This window comes from Periophthalmus magnuspinnatus, chromosome 5 (genome assembly GCF_009829125.3).
Source record: "Periophthalmus magnuspinnatus isolate fPerMag1 chromosome 5, fPerMag1.2.pri, whole genome shotgun sequence".
NCBI lineage: Eukaryota > Metazoa > Chordata > Actinopteri > Gobiiformes > Gobiidae > Periophthalmus > Periophthalmus magnuspinnatus.
In genome coordinates, this window is record NC_047130.1 from 17,408,950 (window position 1) to 17,425,994 (window position 17,045).

Genomic DNA, 17,045 nt, shown 5'->3' on the forward strand with positions numbered 1-17,045 from the left:
AAAAACCCAATAGAAATTCTATAACTGGACAAGCGTTTCGCTGCTTGAAAACGTCTTCTTTTGCAATCCTTAAACGTTAGCTGAAACTGCGCGAATCTAATCATAATCACAACTTCCAAAATAGCTCTCCTCCAACTCAGCACTGGTATGACAGTCAGCAGGACGACCGTTTCCTCTTTTGTCATGTCTTCTTCTGCAGCGATGACAGAGCAGAGCATAAATACAAACATATAAACGGTACTTTCTCCTCCCTTTTATTCCTGGAAACTGCAAAGTGCATTACACAGTGAGGCCTGGACATACCGTTGGTCAAAGTAAAGTCGTGTAATTACAGGTTAAGTGAGAGATCTGGAGCGAGGTGCTTTGACGTGACAATCAAAGCTGCTATGTTCATCAGACCAAACTCAAGGCCGAGGTTAAGGTACAACGAGAGATTAATGGCTGAAAAAAGAAAGTTATTTATAGAAAATGAGGAAACAAACTTTTAAGATCTTTTTTTTGCATCCAAAATTGAGGAAACTGCAGAGTTGTAGCGGCAAAGTACAAGAAAAAATGCCAAAAATATGATTAAAAAATACTTAATGGTCCTATATTAAGCAAAATGTACTCTTGTGAGCTTTAAGTTATGTGATATTATTGTTACCTCCTCAAAAACAGACCTGGAGTTGTGTTTTGTTTCATTCACACATGTTTGAGTAACACTTTATTATTAGTCTGTCGACATCTCCAAAGCTCAAAATGCTCTGTTCCACCTTGTGATGTCATGAAGTGGGGCGACAGTGGCCCAGTGGTTAAGTTCTGTCGTTGTGTCCTTAGGCAAGACACTTCACCCACATTGCCTAGTATGAAAGTGGTGTGTGCTCGAATGATAGGTGGTGGTCAGAGGGGCCGATGGCACAGATTTGACAGCCTCGCTTTCGTCAGTCTGCCCCAGGGCAGCTGTGGTTACAATAGTAGCTTACCATCACCAAGTGTGGAAATGAATGAATAATGACTATAGTGTAGCGCTTTGAGAGGCTTTGACAAGCCTGTAAAGCGCATTACAAGTGTAAGCCATTATTATTATGAAGTGGTCATTTTCATAAGACCTCCTTTTACCTTAAGTTCAGCAGAGATTGTCAATTTCACGTCTGAAATGATCCAAATGATTCTAGTAAAGGTGTGTGGAGTTTAAAAACACAGTGGAGCATTTCCTGTATTGTACTTGATGTACTTGATGACATCACAAAGTGCAACAGAGTGTTTTCTGCTAGAGAGAAGAACTCATTATGCCTAAGTTTGCAGGGTTTGTGTGTTAAACTTGTGTGAATGAAACAAAACACAACTCCAGGTGTGTTTGTGATGAAGAAACGACATTATAACAGAGATCATTTTATTATTGGCCCTTTAAATCAGACCTATTCTGCAAAATGGACTTTTCAGACTTTTTACCCATGTTATAATTGTTTCCTTGTAATTTTCCCTCTGAAGTTGTATTTAGAGTGATTCATGCATGTTTGAGTAATCTTTATTCTTCTCTATTCAAGACATCATTTACACGCCCACTGTGACGTACAAACTTCCATCTCCAAACTGTATTTCTTAAAGGGCCCATGTTATACTATTCTCTGATCTATGTTCTAATGTTTCCTCATCACAAACAGACCTGGAGTTGTGTTTTTTTTTTTGTGTTTGTTTGTTTCATTCACACATGTTTAACACAAAAACCCTGCATATTTAGGCTGGGCTCTTCTCTCAAACTGAAAATCCTCTGTTCCCCCTTGTGATGTCATCAAGTGGTAATACAGGAAGTGCTCCACTGTGTTTTTAAACTCCACACACTTTCACTAAAATCATTTGGATCATTTCAGCCCTGGAGTTGTCAATCTCTACTAAACAAAAGGTAAAAGGAGCTGTTAACTGGAAAACTACCACTTCATGACATCACAAGGTGGAACAGAGCATTTTGAGCTTTGGAGATGTAGACAGACTAATAATAAAGTGTTACTCAAACATGTGTGAATGAAACAAAACACAACTCCATGTATGTTTTTGACGATTTAACAGTGTTATACCTACACCTTTTGCAGATAAAATGATTGAAATAGTTTATAAAGCTCATTTTTGTGTATTCAGATGGTACATTTAAATCCGCTCCATCAGTGAGGAACCGTTATGATGTTTGAAAACTGGGTCAGTGCCAAATATTCACTCCACAGACAATGACTCTGCTAACGTCCTCTTTACAAGTTCAAAGTTCACCCAGGTTCAGCTGGCGTTCACTCGCAGCTTACAGGCTCATTCTGGTTTTTCCTGTTTCATTTTAGGGAGCAGAAGTAGTTTTGTATATGAAACATTTGTTAGTTTTACAAAGAGCATTTTTTATCATGTATATGGTATTTGTGAGTATTTTAGATCATGAACTTGTAAGAGAACAGTGTTTTTAGCTATGGGACAAACATAAAAACACATCAGAGTTTTGCCTCCCTTGTGCCTTTTAATATATTATTTCTGACTTTTTTGAAAACTCTATGGGTAAAATGAATAGTAAACTGTCTTAACCTGGGCGCGTTTAACTATGGAGCTCCATCGTCGCTGGAGGCATCTTCTGAACCTGCTGTTGTTTATGGAGACACAGAGACACTGTGCTTTTGTGGAGCAGAACATCTGGACAGTCAAGTGCAGACTCTACACATGAAAAACACAAACATCCATTCATCCTCTGTTCTATCCTTCTTTTCAATGGGAGCAATAAGCAGCTAATCCCCCCTAATATGAAGAGCCCTGGAGCAGTGCGTGGAGCAAAGGCCTCTCAAGTCCTCTCTCTATCTCTGTGTACCTCCTTCTTGTTCTCTCCTTCTCTATGTCTCTATGTACGCCCTCTCTCTCTCTGTGCACCCCTTCTATGTCTCTCTATGTACCCTCTTATCTCTCTATGTACCCCCTTCTCTCTCTCTCTATGTACCCCCTTCTCTCTCTCTCTCTCTATGTACCCCTTTCTCTCTCTCTCTCTACGTACCCCCTTCTCTCTCTCTACGTACCTCCTTCTCTCTCTCTACGTACCTCCTTCTCTCTCACTATGTACCCCTTTTTCTCTCTCTCTATGTACCCCTTCTCTCTCTCTATGTACCCATTTTTCTCTCTCTCTATGTACCCCCTTCTCTCTCTCTATGTACCCCTTTTTCTCTCTCTCTATGTACCCCCTTCTCTCTCTCTCTATGTACCCCTTTCTCTCTCTATGTACCCCTTTTTCTCTCTCTCTATGTACCCCCTTCTCTCTCTCTATGTACCCCTTTTTCTCTCTCTCTCTACGTACCCCCTTCTCTCTCTCTATGTACCCCTTTCTCTCTCTCTCTACGTACCCCCTTCTCTCTCTCTACGTACCTCCTTCTCTCTCTCTACATACCTCCTTCTCTCTCTCTCTCTACGTACCCCCTTCTCTCTCTCTCTCTCTCTCTCTATGTACCCCCTTCTCTCTCTCTATGTACCCCCTTCTCTCTCTCTCTCTGCACCCCTTCTCTCTCTCTATGTACCCCCTTCTCTCTCTCTCTCTCTCTCTCTCTGTGTACCCCCTTCTCTGTCTCTTTCTCTCCTTCTAAATCCAAAACATGCTCAACAGGCCTGGGGACATGAGGACCCATCTCCAGATCTTGAGCTGGAGAGGGTTGGCCAGGGCCTTATCTGCTCCACCTTGTGATGTCATCATGTGGTTATACAGGAAGTGCTCCGCTGTGTTTTTAAACTCCACACACCTTCACTAGAATCATTTGGATCATTTCAGCCCTTGAACCACCAATCTCTACTGAACAAAAGATAAAATGAGCTGTTAAAATGAAAACTACCACTTCATGACATCACAAGGTGGAACAGAGCATTTTGAGCTTTGGAGATGTTACAGACTAATAATAAAGTGTTACTCAAACATGTGTGAATGAAACAAAACACAACTCCAGGTGTGTTTTTGATGCAGTAACAGTATTATAACGTGACTTAAATCTTGCATGGGTTAATTTAGTGTAACATAGGACCTTTAAAAACAGAGTTTGAAGGCACAAATATGTTGAATACTTTTTGTTACAGGTAAAATTTACAGCTGGTTTATGTAAAGTTAATAGTTGTGAATTATTTTGCTCCTGCTGGAGTCTCTCCCTCTCTCCCTCTCACTCTTTCCTCTCCCCTGCCTCTGTCTTGTCCTTCTCTCCATTCCTCTCCTCTCCTTCCCTCCCTGTCTCCTCTCTCTCGTCTCCCGATCTGTGTCTATCTCTGTCTCCGGTGTGCGTGGAGCCCGTGTCCCGCTGCTGCAGCACTGTGGCTCCCTCTCAGTCCAACCCGCGCGACTCCACTCTCCCGCTGCTGACGTCACCGCAGCCTGGGCAGAGCTGAGAGCCGCCTGCGGACACAGCGCCGAGGAAAATGCTTCTCTCCGTACCGCCAAGGACAGGAATCAACCCCTACAGCAGCGGATTCAACGGAAGAACCAGCAAAAAGGTGAGACTCTCTCGCTCAGGGGCCCCGCGCGTGTGCGTCGCGAAGGGAACGGGGCTTGACAGCGAACTGCGGTGTCCTTGAACACGCCAAACGCACCGCTTATGAGTTACAGAGGAGTTAAAACGCAGCTCCGGGCGCACTCAGCTCCGTGGTATGTCCAGGGAAAGCGCTGGACATTTTGTTACGGGCGCGTTGGTTGTTTACGCGCGTGAGGATGTCCACTGCGTCTCTAACACTCTCTGTCTCATTTGCACGAGTCAGCGGTAGGGAGAACTTTTCAGTGGGAGCAGACAGAGCCGTACAGTCGGGACAGGGGTTGATGTTTGTGGAGGTGGGGGTAGGGAGGGACACGGGACGGCCGCCGCGCTTGTCCAGGGAAAGCGGCTCAGAACGCGCACTCACGCACAACAGTTTTACATCGAGAAGTCATTGTCTTTACAGCCGCCAAAGTTTGCAAAGTTTCCCCCCAGTTTCTCATCTGAAAACGGAATACGCCCCACCCCTCGAAAAACCCCAGCAGACCGCCGAAACGCACGCACTCACGCACGCACTCCCAGGAATCAAACAGAAGAGCCGTGATCCGAGCACGCGCTTCAACGACCCGAGCCTCCAGCATCAAATCAGACATATCCCACAAGTTTAGGGGTGAAAACGAGCCGAAACCTGCACAGTCTTATGTCTTATGTAACGGGTCCGTGTTTGTTTGTGGTCCCGTGTCCCGCGTGACCGTGTGCTCTTGTGCTCGTGCGCCCGGCTCGTGCGTCTCGGTGGCGGCTCGCGGGGACTCGGTGAAAACCAATAGTGACAGATTGTCTTTCTGCAGCTCATCCCCGTCTGGGGTCACGACATTGAACCGCTGGCTTTTAGGTTTGATAGCTGTTCTCTCGTCGGTTTGTATCAAGGTTTAAAGTTCAAATATGGAGCTTTTCACTTGAAGGTGCAGGCTGATGTGTGCATATGTGGATACAGGATGATTTTGTGTTAAAGATGGGATTTATTGGGTCATGTGTTTAGTTTGCATGAGTTTCAAGCTTTGTGCATGGGGTCAGAAGAGGTCAAGTGCTTTCTAGGAACCAAATCAGACCTATAGTGTACAGTTATAACACAGACTGTGGTAAATGTGGCCATTTGCTGTTGTTCTTCTCCAATTTCGTTCCAATTAAAGCCACAGTATGCAACTTTTATAACAAAAATACACTTAAATAACAGCATGATTTGTTTTTCATTTTGGCTGTGTTTATCACTATGGATGCACTGATAGGACAGGGCCGGTGCAGCCTATAACCAGACTGAGCAGCTGCTTAGGCCACCAGAGGGCCCCCAAGAGCCCATACATTTATACTGTAAATAACATAATACATCAAGCTTTATTGGACGCAGAGCTTACAATTTGCGGCAACCTAAATTGCGGAAACCTAAATATCCCTCTAAAACAATTACATTTGTTTTATATCTATAGTAGCAAAATATCTACTGCTGCTACATTTGTTTTTGGGTCGGGCAGAGATGAGGGCAGCTAAATATTTACACCGGTGCAAGGACCCTTTATAATGTAAATTTAAGCCCACTGTCGCCAACTGGAACACACTAAAATCTTCTAGAAACGAAGAAGAAATGTCTAGAATTTAAAAAATCCTGACCCTCCTCACATGTTTGTGTACTGCTCTTGTGACTGTGGTAGTTGTGACATTCTGGATGTTTTCAGTCTGATGTTGGTCAAATAAACACAAATACAACTGGTCAAGGTGATGAGAGCAGAGTCATAATGTTGTCAAAGGTGAATCACCAATAGCTAAGCCAGGAGACACCTGCTGTCGGGGGCCCCAATGACAAATTCAGCTTAGGGCCCCCTGAAAGCTAGGACCAGCCCTGGATACGATACTGCTGTTGAATATCGGGTATCGGTTTCATGATATTGCTTAACCTGATGTCTTGGTTGGGCTTTAACTGCGCGTAACAACGTCATTTACAGGCTGATTTTGACCCAGAAAGTCTCATAATGTTTGAACTTTTGCTCATATGCAGTTGTTCAGTAGTGATTTGAAGTATAAATAACAGTTGCGTAACACAATTGGATCTCTTGTGTAATGCGTAAACGGTTTTAAGAAAGTAAGAGCTATTTTTCATCCCTACATTTGTATCGGTTAATATCGGGCATCGACAGATACTTAAAGTTAAAGTATTGGTATCAGTATCAGAAATGAAAAAGCTAGATTGGTGCATCTCTATTTATCACACTGAAAAACTTCTAGAAACATGCGTCCGTACTATGAGCGGGTTTGCACCTCCACAAACCTGACTTGTTTTCATGGAAATAGTAAATAGTTGTCCCTTTGGCTATAATGTTCCACTATACGCGGTGTAAAACTGATCTGTTGGCATGGAGAACGTTCCCAAATAGTAGTAAGTAGTAGTAGCCTTATGAAATATAGTTTTACTTTCTATTTCTGTGGAATCAGAGCCCACACAGATCACGATAACACATTTTGAAGTGCGAGATACTGCTGAAGGAAATACAGATAATAAACGATAATATTGAAACCAAACCAAAGTATAATTATCCTCCAAAATGTATTATAAATGTACAATATAGTTTAAAAAAATATGTCAAATATCTCAAATCTCATCGCAGAACAGAAAAATACCCAACATTTTCCCACTAGTGCAAAGAAAAAAAGTCCCGTGATAAATACTGACCCCCAAAAATGAATATTCAAGACTACATGCGGTACTTTTAACATAAAATGCATCTACGTTTGAGTTTGGATTTTATTTTAAAGTGGAACTGAACCAGAAGGCAGGGGCAAAGGGGTCTGTGGTCCCGGGGTTTAGGGGCCCAAAATTGGATTCTCTTCCTATTAATTTGTATTAGAAGGGGGCCCCTGTGAGACTTCTTGTTGTTCTTTCTTCCTCTTGTTCTTCATCTTGTTCTACTTGTTCTTCTTCTTCTAGTCCTTCTTGTTCTTGTTCCTCTTTTTCTTGTTCCTCTTGTTCTTCTTCCTGTTCTTGTTCTTGTTGTTCTTGTTCATGTTCTTCTTGTTCTTGGGTTTCTTGTTCCTCTTGTTTTTCTTCCTGTTCTTGTTCTTCTTTTCTTGTTCATGTTCTTCTTGTTCCTCTTGTTCTTGTTCATGTTCTTCTTGTTCTTGGTTTTCTTGTTCCTCTTGTTCTTCTTCCTGTTCTTGTTCTTCTTGTTCTTGTTCTTCTTGTTCTTGGTTTTCTTGTTCTTCTTGTTCTTCTTCCTATTCTTGTACCTCTTGTTCTTCTTGTTCATGTTCTTCTTGTTCCTCTTGTTCATGTTCTTCTTGTTCTTCTTCCTATTCTTGTACCTCTTGTTCTTCTTGTTCATGTTCTCGTTCTTCGTCTTGTTCTTCTTCTTGTTCTTCTTCACTACAGTTTCACAGGACTCTGGGCTGTGTAATGAGTCAAACTGTGATCATGATGGACCGGTGTTTTTACTGAAACGGTCCACGGCCGACTGTCTGTCAGGAAATGTGTCTCAGAGCAGAGTTCAGACTTCAGAGAAACATATTTGGCCCGTTTCTTTCGTTTAAATGGCATTTATTAAAAGTCAACAAGGTTTATGTTCTGACAACCAGTTTGATTTGGTTTTAATCAAGACAAAATGAGGCCTGACACGATGATGAGTACATCGACTCATCGTTCAGTACATGAAAGATGAAGGGTATTTTTGGGGTCAGTATTTATCGTGTATATTTTTTCTTTGCAGTACTGTGGCATTTATGGTTATTTTCTGGCTATATGATCAGATTTAAGCTGTAAAAGGTTGAATTAATAACATCTATGACTCATTACACATGCAAACTAAGTGTTTCATTAGTAATAGTAGTAGTAGTAGTAGTAGTAGTAGTAGTGGTGGTGGTAGTAGTAGTAGTAGTTATAGTAATAGTAGTAGCATTGTAGTAATAATAGCAGTAGTAGTAATTATAGTAACAGTTGTAGTAGTAGTTATAGTAATAGTAGTAGCATTGTAGTAATAATAGCAGTAGTAGTAGTTATCGTAACAGTTGTAGTAGTAGTTATAGTAATAGTAGTAGTAGTTGTAGTAATAGTATTAGCAGTAGTAGTAGTTATAGTAACAGTTGTAATAGTAGTTATAGTAATAGTAGTAGTAGTTGTACTAATAGTATTAGCAGTAGTAGTAGTTATAGTAATAGTATTAGCAAAAGTAGTAGTTATAGTAATAGTAGTAGTAGTTGTAGTAATAGTATTAGCAGTAGTAGTAGTTGTAGTAATAGTATTAGCAGTAGTAGTAGTTATAATAATAGTATTAGCAGTAGTAGTAGTTATAGTAATAGTATTAGCAGAAGTAGTAGTTATAGTAATAGTAGTAGTTATTTTTTTTAAATGGCACTAATAAAAAGTCCCCAGCCCTGCTCACTGTCCGAGATACTGAGAGAAAGCAGAGGTCGAGGCATTGTACTTTCTCCACTTTCTCCATTTTCTCCTGTTGTGATTCCGCAGCCCATCTGAAATATTCCAGGTTTCAAATACTTTTATGAAATACGTGCTTATCTTTGTGGGAGTTGAGGTTCGTCCACAGGTCAGAGACTCGTGTGCGCTCTCTTTCACCTCCACATACCTCTGTCTGAACCAGGTACACACACACACACACACACACACGAGTCTACAGACACGTCCAGAGCAGCAGAGAGACGCGTCAGGCTCACAACCGCTGAAAAAAGTTAAAGAGGGAGTATTTGACTTCTATGGGGTATTAAAGAGGGGGTATTTGACTTCTATGAGATATTACCTGCTAACACAGAACATATTTAGATGTCTACGGTACCTTTTAACACTGAAAACAACATATTAAACAAGTTTCATTTTTGTTCTGCTCACTGCGCTAAGTCACTCCCCCTTCAGAGCACTGTCACAACACAATCAGTGTGCATCCCGCTAATGAAACTACTGCACTACTGTTTAGGATCATGATTTTGTATATTTGTGGAGGAATGTCATGTGAGAGCGTGGGTGACGTGGGTGACGTGGGTGACGTGGGTGACGTGGGCGGAGACTTGGACAAGATCGTACAGCTAACTGTAAGGAGGGTTTGAAAAGGAGTTACGAACATTTTTTCAGGTTAATACGAACATTTTAAGACCAAAATGATGAGTCTGACAGCAGCAGTTACAGAGAGAGAGGACACAGTTTTTCAATAGAAAGTGAATTGGAGTGCGGCGGCTAGCAGGTTAGCTACGTCCATCTTTATAAACAGTCGATGGTTTATTCGCTGTAAATTATGTAAATTACTGAAAAATACCAAAATAAAGGACAGTGCCCATATCCTGATGAAGCCCTCGGAGACTCAACTGCACTGACTTTATCTAATAGTAAAAAGTAAATTAGCGAAATCTAAAAACTTTGAAACCAAAATCAATTGTTTGTAAATGTTTTTATCATCCAGTTTGGAGCACGCTCAAAGCAGAACAGCCCAAATGTGTTTTACAATTCAAAGTTCAGTTTGATAATGTCAGATATATACGCTCAGGAAACATCTGCAAAGGTCATCCATGAGGCAACATCAAACAGTATATTTAGTATCTGCGAACACAGGGTAGTAATAGTAGTAGCAGTAAGAGCAGTAGTAGTAGTAGTAGTGTTAGTGGTAGCAGTAGCAGAAGTAGGAGTAGCAGTAATAGTAGTATTAATAGTAGCAGTGGTAGTAGTTGTACTAGTAACAGTAGTAGCTGTAATAGCAATAATAGTAGTAGTAATCGTAACAGTAGCAGTAATAGTAGTAGTAGTAGTAGTAGCAGTGGTAGTAGTAGTAGTAGCACTAGTAGTAGTAATAATAGTAGCAGTAATAGTAGTAGTAGTTGTAGTAGCAGTGGTAGTAGTAGTAGTAGCACTAGTAGTAGTAATAATAGTAGCAGTAATAGTAGTAGTAGTTGTAGTAGCAGCAGTAGTAGTAGTAGTAGTAGTAGTAGTAGTAGTAGTAGTAGTAGTAGTAGTAGTAGTAGTAGTAGTAGTAGCAGCAGCACCAATAATAGTAGTAGTATTAGTAGTAGTAACAGCAGTAGCAGTACTAGTAATAGCAGTAATAATAATAGCAGTAATAGTAACAGTCAGTATCAACAGTAGTAGTAGTAGCAGTAATAGCAGTAATAATAGTAGTAGTAGTAATAGTAGCAGTAATAGTAGTATTAGTAGTTGTAGTAGGAGTAATAGGAGTAATAGTAGTAGTAGTAGTAATAGTAGCAGTAATAGTAGTAGTAGTAGCAGTAATAGGAGTAATAGTAGTAGTTATAGTAGCAGTAATTGTCGTAGTAGTAGTTGTAGTAGCAGTAATAGCAGTAATAGTAGTAGCAGAGGGCAAGTGCGTCAAACACAAATACTAACTCATGTTAAAATGTAAATTTGAAAATCTTGGCGTTGACAGTGGTTGTGACCTTTGGCCAAACACTTGTCCTGTTAGAATGTGCCGTGTGAGATACTGGCAGCGATCGGAGGAGCCGATAGTGCAGATTGGCAGCCTCACTTCTGTCGGTCTGCCCTGGGGCGGCTGTGGCTACAGAAGTGGCTTATCTCCAGAGTAATACTGCTCCTCTCATTCAGCTCAGCCGTGGCTTTAAGGGGAACTTTTGTTTTGTTTACTCTGTTCAGCACGAGCCGCCAACCACAGAGTGACGTCTGTACAGGAACACACACGCTTTACTACAGCAGGAGTACAAGAAGCAGTAGTAGTAGTAGTAATATCATTAATAGCAATAGTAGTAACAATAGTAGTAGCAGAAGTAGTAGTAGCAGTAGTTGTAACAGTAGTAGTAGTAGTAGTAGTAGAAGTAGTAGTAGTAATAGTTGCAGTAGTTGTACTAAAAGGAGCAGCAGTAGTTGTAGTAGCAGTAATACTAGTAGTCGTAGTAACAGTGGCAGTAGTAATATTAGTTATAGAAATAGTAGTAGTAGTAGCTATAGTAATAGTTTAAGTTCTAGTATTAGTAGTAGTAGTATAGTAATAGTAGTAGCAGTAGTAGTAGTATAGTAATACTAGTAGTAATGGTAGTATAGTAGTAGTAGTAGTAGTAGTATAGTAATAGTAGTAGCAGTAGTGGTAGTATAGTAATAGTAGTAGTACAGTAATAGAAGTAGTAGAAGTATAGTTATAGTAGTAGTATAGTAATAATAGTAGTATAGTAATAGTAATAGTAGCACTAGTAGAGGTATAGTAATAGTAGTAGTATAGTAATAGTAGCACTAGTAGAAGTACAGTAGTAGTAGTAGTATAGTAATAGTATTAGTGTCAGATGTCCGGTTTACTTTTTCCTCACCTTTGTCCTTGTGGCTCCACTCGTGTTTACTCCTGAGTGTTTGGTTTGGGACAGAGCTGCAGAGTTGAGCCAGTTCATCGTTTGAGGGAATGCTCCGCTGCCTGTCAGAAATGTTCAGCTCCTGCTCCTCTCTGAGCCCCACTGTGATGTCTACAGAGTACACACGGAACTACACGAGAAACTATGGAGTACACAACAAGAACTCAGGGTACAACTGTGATTAAAGGTCATATATTACACAAATCTGACTCTTGTGAGCTTTAAGCCGTGTTATAATGTTGTTACTTCATCAAAAACAGACCTGGAGTTGTGTTTTGTTTCATTCACACATGTTTGAGTAACACTTTATTATTAGTCTGTCTACATCTCCAAAGCTCAAAATGCTCTGTTCCACCTTGTGATGTCATGAAGTGGTAGTTTTCAAGTTAACAGCTCCTTTTACCTTTAGTTCAGTAGGGTTTGGCAGTTCCGAGGCTGAAATGATTCAAATTATTCTAGTGAAGGTGTGTGGAGTTTAAAAACACAGTGGAGAACTTCCTGTATTACCACACGATGACATCACAAGGTGGAACAGACTGTTTTCAATTTGAGAGAAGAACTCAGGCTAAATATGCAGGGAAACAACATTAGAACAGATCAGAAAATAGTGTAATACGGGCCCTTTAAACCGTGTTATAACGTTGTGGTTTTCTAAATCAGAGAGAAGAGCATCAAAAAACAAAACAAAACTGAAACTTGTTACAAATACGTTGTTTTTGGCGAATATTGTATTTTCAAGTTCATGTCTTAGCAGGTAATACCCCATAGAAGTGAAATACCCCCCTCTGGGCAACACACATGTAGCACAATCACAACTTTGGATTTGATTTTGTCTTATTGAAAACAAATAAACATGTCTTTTAAAATAAATGTATTATTATTCAGACAGTACACAGTGGTTTTACAATGTTTTGACCTCAAGAGCTGCGTATACCATATATCTGTGCTGGGACAAGATACATTTTTCTCAAATACATGGCAACGCAGACTATTTACTGCCATTTAACACCAAAATAGTCAAATGTCTTTGTCTGAACTCTTTTCTAAACCACTTTCTTTCCTGACAGAGGACTGGCCCTACACCGCTCCTTTAAAAAGACCCAAGACGATCACTGACTGTTAGAAATGACTGAATCTGGATTAGAATGGGATTAATTGCACTGACCGTACCTGGAGACCCGCTCTTCCCTTCACTGGACTCATGTGACTCACAGTTTGGCGGTTGTGTGTTGACAGAAGTCGTAAAAGTATAAATTTGCAGCGTTTGCAGTTTCTCACCTGCCTCCTGAGGTGCACACGGACTTGTATATATAGGTTTGGCGTATACGAACACGCCAAAACGCATTTATCAAGGCGTTGGACGAGCGCTGCGTGATCCAAGTCCTCATAGGGAACCTTTTTAGAAGTTTTCGTGTTACTTACTAGCGCTGAATTTCCACAGCTTTACCTTCAGTTATTATTTAAATGTGTGGAAAAGTAGATGCAAAGCTGGCACTGTAACGACGTGAGAGCTTAACAAGTCAAGTCCATAAGTTCAAGTCTGAGTTTGGGACGTGTGGATCCCGGCTTGGCACGAATAAAAACACAGAAATGACACAAGCTAGCTAGCGTTGGCCAACAGTTTTTCAGTTAGTCCCTCAACTTTTTGTTGAAAATCAAACCATGAAAGCTCATGTTGATCTGAAAATGTGCTGTTTAAATCCATTTTTTTGAGTTGTTTGTGTTTGCTAACATTGTGCATTGTGTCACCACGGTAACTGCTGAACATTCCGCCAATAGACATACATGTAGAACACCCCCAGCGTGATTTCGCCGCAAAGTATCAATAGTTTATACATTAAAGGTCCTATATTACACAAAACTGACTCTTGTAGCTTTAAGTCTTGTTATAATGCTCTTTCCTCCTCAAAAACAAACCTGGAGTTGCGTTTTGTTTCATTCACACATGTTTGAGTAACACTTTATTATTAGTCTGTCTACATCTCCAAAGCTCAAAATGCTCTGTCCCACCTTATGATGTCATGAAGTGGTCATTCTCAACTTAACTATCTAGCTATCTTTTACCTTTATTTCAGTAGAGATTGGTAATTCCAGGTCTGAAATCATCCAAATGATTCTAGTGGAGGTGTATGGAGTTTAAAAACACATTGGAACATGTGTTAATGAAACAAAACACAACTCCAGGTCTGTTTGTGGTGAGTAAACAACATTAGAACACGTGAAATAGTGTAATATGGGACCTTTAATAACATCAAATCAAATAGTCATCCTGAAATACTGATCCTTGTCATAGTTTAGCACTTCATATTTCACCCTTTTTCCTCAATGTTAGCTCGAGTGTGCTTAAATTATGTATATCCTAAAGCTGCACTTTGTAACTTTTCTGCCACTTGCTTGTCTCCATGGAGATTTCATTAATTTGCCTGGAACGTTCCACAGTATGGCATCAAAGTGATCCATTTTGCCTTTTTAAAACTCCAGGTACGTAAAAAACAACAACAACAACAAAACAAAAAAAAAAACAACAGAAAGCGTTGTGTTCATTGTTACTGTGAGCAGGGTCACCTCTCCACAGATCTGACCTGGTGGCGTCACTTGCTTGTTTCCATAGAGATAGATACTGTAAGTTCAATACTGCAGGAAAAGCTAAAAGTTAAATCTGCCAAAAGCTGTAAGAGTGAAGACATTTAATGCTATAGTGTCGATCAAAGTAGACCAAAGCAATAATCGCCATGGAGACATAAAGATGGCAGACCCTCTGACAGAAAAATTACATAGGATAGCTTTAATAGACAAAACGAACAGGAATTGCAAAAGCTATTTTTCCCAGATTGTTCAGTCAAATCCATAGTTTACACAGGGCAGAGATGTTGTAGTAGAGTAGGCTAAGGTTGTCAAAAGTATCGACAATCAGATACTAAAACTAGTATCGAAACTAGATACTCATTTGAGCAGATATCGATACTAAAAAGTCCAATTCACAAACAGGAATGAACCTTTCCTGAAGCTTTAGAATGAAGTAGAGCTGTATCTGTCACAAGTATAAGACACATAGAACCTACCTGGACCACTGAGCACTCTTCTCTCTCCGTTCTCTTTCCTCTCTTCCCTTCCTTTCTCTCTTTTCTCTCCCTACATTCCTTTACCCCCTTTCTTTCCTCCCCCCTTCTCATTTTTCCTCTCCTCTACTGTCCTCCTCGCTCTTTCACCCCATTCTTTTACCTCCTCCTTCCACTATCCCTCCCCGTTTCTCGCTCTCCTCCTCCTCCTCCTTCCCCTTCCCTCTCTCTCACATCTCATCTTTCCTTATCTCTCTCCCCCTCTCTCCTCCCTCTTCTTTTGAGAGGCAAGTATAAGTATAAGACAAAGAAAACAAAGTACTACCATTTAACGTTGAAAATCACATTCTATCGTGTTTTTTATCATCGTGGTATCGGGGTCGAGTATCGAGTCTATTCCTCAGTATCGAAATGGAGCTAGCGACTTTGAGTATGGAGGCCAAAACGCTCACAGACGGGAGAAAAGGAGCAGGTCTGGGCGAGTGTCGTTGTCACCTGGTTGGAATGTTCTGTGTCTGTGACTGAGATAAGATCAGAGCCAGACGAGGATTTCCTGCTGCCTCCGCTCTCAATCACTCACATGTGTACTGTACGCTACTGCAGCACGCTAACGCTAACACTGAGGGCTACGCTAAAGGAGGCAGAGGAAAGAGGAAACCGTGAACTATGAACTATAATAAAACACTTTTTTTTTTTAGCATACAAAGAGGTTTATATTGTACTAGAAAATGATCTGCTTCTTCTTCTGAGAGTTCATACTTCACTCATAGGTCTGGCACGATGGCACATTTTGAAGTTTAATATATATCGCTGAAGTAAATATAGACGTTAAACGATGGTATTGAAACTAATTCGCACCACCCATGAGCAGATTTAAACCACAAAAACTATTCTAAATCTACAATATTGTTAAAAAAGTCATGAGCTGTGGTAAATAAACAGCAGAATGAAACACTTTAGTCGTTAGTTTGTGTCTGTAATGAGTCAAAAATGTTATTAATTCAACTTTTTAAGGCTTAAATCTTATCTTATAGACAAAAAATGACCAAAATGTCCCAGTAGTGCAAAGAAAAAGTGCACACAGTAAAAATTGACCGCAAAAAATATAGTTCCAGCTTCATATATAGAGCGATAGAGTCGATATAGTGATTATAGTGACAGGCCTCGTCACTCACAGTAGGAGGAAAGTGTGGAAAGAGTGTGTTTGACCCTATAGAGTTATTAAACAGGAAAGCATTTACAGTGGTCCCTTGTTTATCGCGGGGGTTACGTTCTAAAAATAACCCCCAATAAGCGAAATCCGTGAAGTAGTCAGCTTTATTTTTTACAATTATTCTATATGTTTTGCAGCTGTAAAACCCCTCACCACACACTTTATACACTTTTCTCACACAGGCATTAACATTTTCTCACATTTCTCTTTTGTTTAAACTCTCAAAGTTCAAACTCAGTGGTTAGAGCAGGGGTCCCCCAAACCCGAAAGTTTTAGGATTGATTCCCGCTCAAACTGTTGGTGGTGAAAGACACTTTTTCAGAGCAAAATGGAAAAAAAAAAAGAATTGTGCTTTTCTCCCGACTGTTCCAAATTGTTCAGTTTATCTTAGTCTTCTGTGGTGACGCTTTGTGCAGTATTTGGATCACTTTTAATGAAATCCATTGCAGCGCTCCCCTCACAAATACACGAATCAGTCTAACTCCTGCCAGGTTAATGACTTCAAGTAATGAGATCATTTCCTTGGCGCGTTTGTAGCTCAAAACCTGAACTTACTGTTTTTGTGCCCCTGGGTAAGACGCCATAGTGTTTTACCTGTAGTGTGTCGCAGCTTGTGAGAGGAAGGGCATCTGGCTTAAGCTCTCACCCATGTTAAAACGGCTACACTTTTCACCATACGTCTTGCGGTGAATCATTTTTGCCTTGGCCGGCTGCAGGTCCCTGTGTGCGGCTCTTTTGTGTCATTACCTCACAGTCGTATCCCTTTAACTCCACACAATCCGAGTGTTCATAAATCAGAGGGTTAGTAGGTCCAGGCCTCTGGAGTTATGACTTTCCTGCCTAGGGCCCAATCCCGGCTCTGTATCCCGGCAGAGCAGACCCCCGACGGGCCGGAAATCCTAGGAATTCTGAGGTCAACGTGGGGTCAAGCCTTGAGCTCCCACTGCGACAGATAAAGACAGGGACCAGGAAGTGAGG

At 40.7% G+C, this 17,045-nt stretch overlaps 1 protein-coding gene across 3 annotated transcripts in view; it reads left to right on the plus strand.

Moving 5' to 3' along the window:
* The first annotated feature begins 4,322 nt into the window (after positions 1-4,322).
* The window catches only part of rbms2a (RNA binding motif, single stranded interacting protein 2a), a 65,122-nt gene continuing 52,399 nt past the window's right edge, over positions 4,323-17,045 (plus strand). For all 3 annotated transcript variants that reach the window (XM_033967388.2, XM_033967389.2, XM_055222089.1), the window contains exon 1: positions 4,323-4,467. In XM_033967388.2, coding sequence (XP_033823279.1) covers positions 4,393-4,467 — 75 coding nt within the window. In that variant the 5' untranslated portion in view covers positions 4,323-4,392. The remainder of the gene's footprint in view (positions 4,468-17,045) is intronic.